The 6000-nt window shown below is 55.0% G+C and overlaps 1 protein-coding gene across 3 annotated transcripts in view; it reads left to right on the top strand.

Moving 5' to 3' along the window:
• Nucleotides 1-431: 431 nt before the first annotated feature.
• Nucleotides 432-6000, top strand: part of LOC104331374 (monocarboxylate transporter 2) — a 28377-nt gene continuing 22808 nt past the window's right edge. The window contains exons 1-2 of one of the 3 annotated variants that reach the window (XM_075432496.1): nt 432-811; nt 1512-1759. In XM_075432496.1, the coding sequence (XP_075288611.1) occupies nt 1543-1759 (217 nt within the window). In that variant the 5' untranslated portion in view covers nt 432-811; nt 1512-1542. Of the gene's footprint in view, nt 861-1117; nt 1163-1511; nt 1760-6000 lie in introns of those variants that run through there. The other 2 variants (XM_075432495.1, XM_075432497.1) reach the window with 2 other exon arrangements.

Here is a 6000-nt window from a genome sequence, read left to right as displayed (position 1 = left end):
GAGCAGGAGGGTGAAGCCCACCGTCCCCTGCCGCATCGCCATGTGGGTGGCGAACGGCTCGAGAAGAAGAGGAGGAAAGAAAAATGTGAACAGTAGCAGTGTATAAATGCAGATTTTGAGAGCAGCTGATTTCCACACACCTAACTAGTGTGAGTGGCTTTTTGGGTGTTAGGTTGTCATTTTTGGCAACAGATTGGCTACAGATTTACAAGAGGTTAGGGAAGGGTTGGTCTGACCCTTAAAATACAGAGGAGCCAAAGGGGAATGGAAGCTCTGCTTAGGGGAACTGGGAAGAACGGGCCGTGTTTGCAGCCGGGGTGGTGTGGTTGATTGGCAGGCAAAATATCTTTTGCCAAAATGATTCGTAAAATCATGCCCAAATCATGCCGCAGCCTTCCCGGCTGCGCGTGGTGGGAAGGAGGTGTCCCTCTCCCCGGAGGTGGGGCAGGGCGGGATGCGACAGGGCGCTGACGCTCACCTGCCCCCGCCACACGAACTTCCCCAAAACTGGGGCCGGGAGAGCGAGTGCCTGAATTCCGTGGACTTGATGATCTTAGAGGTCGTTCACCGTAATGATTCAATGATTCCTCCACCACCTGTGGGGCTGTTAACTTAAACCAGGTGCAGGCAAGGCTGAGCAAGCCACGCTTCTGGCAGAGAAACTGCCACCTTCTAGTGATGCCGTGAAGAGCCGGAATTGAAGACGGGTACCACTGGCAAGGGCGAACGCTGCCGACGTTTCCCCAAACGGGCTTCAGCGTGAAAACCAGAAGATACCGCGAACTGGCGAACGCCGACAGCGGGCGGACGGGTCTGCGGTGATGTGGTGTCACGGGGAGAGGGGAGCAGCCCGCAGCTTTGTAAGGAGGAGGAAGGAGCTGCGGTGCTGGTGGACACGCGGGGAAACGTCGCCGTTTCCATTTAAATAATTGAGGATGGTTTAATTAACGCCCGGGGGGAGGTGGGGGGGGGGATGCTGCTGCCTGCCGCGGTGCCTTGGCCGGGATGGGGGCGGGTGGGGGGGATGGGGGGAAGGGAAAGCAGGCAGGGGTGCAAAGCCCGGAGGAGGTCTGGGCCGTGTCCCGGCTGCCGGGGCGGTGCGGGCGGCTCCCCGCCCCGTCCCCTCCCGCCCCGTCCCGGCGGCCGCGCCGCGCTCCCGCAGGTGGGTGCTGCGGGAAGGGGATGGGGGGGTGTGTGTCCCACGCGTGTCCGGGGGATGCCTTGGGGAGGGGGTCCCGCGGAGGGGCTGGGCGCACACAGGTGGGGCGATGCACCGGGTGGGAGCCGCCGTTTCTAACCTTACCCGCCCCCCCCCCCCCACGGGGCATTGCTGACCCCCCCCAGCCCCAGCAGCGATGCGTTGTTACCTAGAGCTGATATTCCCTGCAATAAATGGCATCACAGCACGGCAGGGGTGGGTTGCGGTGTTAGAAATGAGTAACTGGGCGATGCGAGCCGGGAGTCCGGGGGAGCAGCGTCTCACTCGGCACCTTCGCCCTTTTGTGTTTCAGGGGTCCCCGAAGCCGCTCGCGCAGCCCGGCCATGCCGACCCCCCATCACGCGGGGCGAGCCCCCGGCCTGCCGGACGGCGGTTGGGGCTGGGTGGTGGTCTTCGGCGCTTTCGTGTCGATCGGCTTCGCGTACGCCTTCCCCAAAGGCGTAGCCATCTTCTTCAAAGAAATCCAGGATTTCTTTGGCACGTCCTATAGCGAGATCGCGTGGGTCTCCTCCATCATGCTGGCCACGACCTACGGTGCAGGTGAGTAAACCAGCACCAGCCCCTGCAGCGTGGCGTGTTGTAAAAGCAGAAATGAGCCAGCAATCTCCGCTCCGGGCCAGCGTGCAGGGAACGCAGCAGCGTCCGTCGGCACGGGTACTGTCAGCAGGTTTATTTTCTGATCGTGTTTCCAATGTCGCTGAGGGAAGCAAGTCATATGTGGAGTCCAAAGGGGCTAAGGGGCAGTTTTTCGGATTGGTGTTGGCTGGGATTAACAAACAGGCCTTGTGCCTTCTGAATTTGCCACTGGGTTCAGTAGGTGTGGATGTCTTCTGACCCTTCCAGGTGCCTTTTGGTCCTGGGTGGGGGGCTCAAAATGCCTTTTACAATGTTGTCTGTGACCAGTCTGGTGCTGACACCCCCTTTATTTCCACCTGGGTTTGCAGCACCTTTGCTGCTTTACGAAACAGGGCTCATTTCACTAACACGGGTGTGGGGTTACGTGGAAGTCTTTGTAAAGGGCTGCAGTGTCCCCTGCGCACCGGAGGCTGAGCTGCACGGTGTCTGTCCCGGTGCTGCATCCCTATCCCCTTCCCCAGCCACGCTGCGGGCTGTGGGCTGTGCTGGGGGATTTCTCCAGCACCACAGACCCGCCGTGGCCTTGGCCCTGTCGCACAGCACCTCCGTTCCCCCAAAGACAGGCAGCACCAGCCCTGCTGCTTGCATCCGAGTGGCGAGGGGACGGGCGAGCTCTTTGGAAGAGGCGCTGGCATCGTCCTGCCCTGCTTTGACCGGGGTCGGTAACTTTGCACCCTAGAGGCTGTGAAGTACCAGCACGGCCCGGACCTGGTGTGTTGTGGAGGGTAGCAGCAGTGGTCCCCTACCCAGAAATCGACATATTACCTACTGAAGAGAGTCCAGAGGAGGGCTACGAGAATGATGAGGGGACTGGAGCATCTCTCCTACGAGGAGAGGCTGAGGGAGCTGGGCTTGTTCAGCCTGAAGAGAGAAGGCTGAGAGGGGACCTAATATATGCTTATAAGTATCTGAAGTGTGCATGTCAAGAGGATGGGGCCAGACTCTTTTCAGTGGTGCCCAGCGACAGGACAAGGGGCAATGGGCACAAACTGAAGCAGAGGAAGTTCCAGCTGAACAGGAGGAAGAACTTCTTCACTCTGAGGGTGATGGAGCCCTGGAACAGGCTGCCCAGGGAGGTTGTGGAGTCTCCTTCCCTGGAGATATTCAAGAACCCCCTGGACAAGGTCCTCTGCAGCCTGCTGTAGGTGACCCTGCTTAGTTAGGGGGGTTGGACTAGATGACCCACAGAGGTCCCTTCCAACCCTGACCATTCTGTGATTCTGTGATTCTATGAAAGCTTCCCGTGGGCATCAGTGAAAAAGCCTCGCGAACAGGCTGGTGTGAAAGAGCTGGGTCTGGGTTTCAGCCAAAGGTAACCGCGCAGTAGAGCAATACATGAAGCAGCTGCTTGTTTATTGTGGCAGCTTGTAATTACAGCAATGAAATTGCCAGAGTCAATCATTCTTATCAGTTGCGAAGCAGTGCATATAACTTTGCTCTTTTTTTATGATTTTGATATCCCTTTCAAGAAAAACTTGGCTGCCTTTGATTAAATCTGCAATGGGAGGTAGACAGGAACCACGCTCTGTAATTGCAGGAAACTTCATCAATATTTATCCTGGCTATTAAAGCAATTATGAAAATATTCTTTGTTTTTAAAAAGGGATTTTTTTTTTTCCTTAATCATGCACTGTAGTGCTTTTTGGAGAGCGCAGTTGGTAATGAAAGCAAAGATGCTTTGTAAAGGTTTGTAAAGTGGAAGCGGTGCTTGAATCAGAGCCTATTGTAACTGACTCTATTGTAACCTGCTGCAAAGGCTTGGTCCCATGGAGAGTAGCTCTGCAAGGACTGAGTTCATATTTGAGAACCCACAAATGGAGCACTTTGAGTGCAAAACCCAAGCAGACATTTAGAAAGAGAAATCCTCCCCTTCAGCCAGTGCCATTGTCCCAGGCCACCCCCTTGGCCTCCCTCATGGGATGCTAAGCCCGAGCCCTGCGGAGCTCTGCAGCTTTGGGATGAATTTCCTCCGGGGCTTGTTATTAAATGCAGAGAAAAGCACCTTTCCCTCCACCCCAGCAATATAAATAAGCAGTCTGCAGTGAAAAGAAAACAGCCAGGCTCTGTACAGGCTGAGCGGGAGCAAAAGCGGGTGCAGTGGGGGAAGGAAATACTGCCGTAGGGAGGCAGGCAGAAGGACGACTTGTCATTTAGCTGCTACTTAAATGGTGTTTTAAAGGGCTGGGGTAAATTATGTGGCATGTCTCTGAAGCAGTCAGGTGAGAAAAAAAGGAAAAGCAGGCGGCCCATGCCTTCGGTGTGTTTGGTTGCCTACAGATGAGTGTCAAGGAAGCTGCCTGGTTTAGAAATCAAATAGAGATGGCTGATGTTTGGTACCAAAGGCAGGTGAACACCTGGATGTGGCTCTAAATTTTGTGGTCTGGTACTAAAATTAGGACACCACTTGTTGAGAAGGCTGTGGCCGTGGTTTTAGCAGAGATATGTGAGCTAGATGTGTCCCATGGAGAGCAGGGACCACTGCTCTCCCTGATGGCTGTGGTCCCTAACACATTTCCCTCTGTCTTCCTGGTAGCTCAGGGCGTTGTGCAGTGTGAGCCTTCTTTCCTGGGGAAATGGTGCTTCTTCTGTTGCACTCGGTCTTGGGTAGATGTTAGCTGGGGCTCAAGGCATCGTGACGATGATCTCATTGTTTCAACCACCATCATCCACAGTGAAGCCATGGGAAACCCCGCTCAGCTGTGGGGTGGGAGGAGACCTTGGTGGAATGGCCCCCAGAATCATGTCTCTTCCGCAGACTGCCGTGGGCTGAAGTGATATCCCGTCGCCTGCCCTGTAACGCTGCAATAAATGCACCAAACCAGTTACCTGGCAGCTGGGGGCTCCCTGGCTGCCTCTCTGGGTTGCTGCCAGCCCTGCTTTGTCTTCCACCAAAAGCGTGTCCCCCCACTATCTGGTATGGCAGAGATGCTTCGTGCCTGACCACGACTGAGTGAGGAACGTGCTCTGCAGATTAACCGTGGACCTGGCAGCACCCAAAGCTGCTCGCAGGGGTGTAGCTGGGGGGCTCGAGCCTTGCAGGGTGCGGGTCACGGCCGACGAGCTGGGGCTGGAGCAGGTGAAATGCTGCACTGATCGCCTCTGCCTTCTCCCATCTGCAGCCTTTCCAACCCGCTTTCTTCTCTTTCTCTTCAAGTGTTCAGGCCAGTGCTGCGTGCTCTGCACTTCGGATGTTGTAGTGGACTTTTACCCCAATTAATGAGCATCTCCTGCCTTTTCGCAAGGAGCTTTAAGTTTACCCTCCCTTATGCTATTATATTGTAATATGGGGGGTGATACAGTGCACACTTAGACTTAATTGCAGGCGGCTGTACCTTTATACCTTCCCACTTGCCTTGTAGTTGCTCAGAGTTATGTCCATTTAATAGTCCTCCCCTCCTCTGCTCTGCAGTAAGATTTATGAGTGTTTGATCATCCCTCTCTCCGCAGCGGTCCAGGCTGAGACGCCGAGTCGCTCGGTGGCTGCAGACAGGGCCGCGATGGGAGTGTGCAGAATGTGGAACAAATGAAACACACGTGCCCAGGAGCGTATTTAACACATCCAGTTTGATTGACTGGGCATTTAATGCCGGAGTGGGTTTGACTCATGAATGACTTCAGTGATTCGGAAATTCTCATTAAAGGAACAGGGCACCGGGTCCTGTGAGCTGCCAAAGTCTTGCTCTGCTGCGGTGCCTGTTAGAGCTGTTAGGATGCCTGAGCGGCAAAGTTTGATTTACTTTGCTGAAAATTTGGAAGTAGTTTAAGACTGGATTTTTGCTAACCTTTTCTGAAAAAAAAAGAAATTCTAAAAATGCCAAAGTAAGCTTTCAACACATCCTGAGTAAGTGGTAGCATTACTAAACCAGATGATTATTTTCATGGCTTCTGTGTTCCTTCCCTTCCTTTCCCAAACCAGTGGTGAGGCAGAACAGTCAGAGCCTGCGGGGAGGTGCAGGGGTGGGTGGGCTAGCACCGTGCAGGAACCGTGCTGGGGGCACCGGGTGTCTCCTACACCAAGCGTCAGGCCCCGTGTGCTGGAGGGCTGGGGGGCCAAGTGGTGCATTCGCTGGTGTCAGGCGTGGGCATCACAGCCATGAAAGGAGAGCCCCAAACGTGCCTCGCCTCCGCCCCGTCCCCCTGCTCCA

This window comes from Opisthocomus hoazin, chromosome 11, assembly GCF_030867145.1.
Source record: "Opisthocomus hoazin isolate bOpiHoa1 chromosome 11, bOpiHoa1.hap1, whole genome shotgun sequence".
Taxonomy (NCBI): domain Eukaryota; kingdom Metazoa; phylum Chordata; class Aves; order Opisthocomiformes; family Opisthocomidae; genus Opisthocomus; species Opisthocomus hoazin.
The sequence above is the reverse complement of the archived record's forward strand: the minus strand, read 5'-3'. Positions and strand labels throughout refer to the sequence as shown.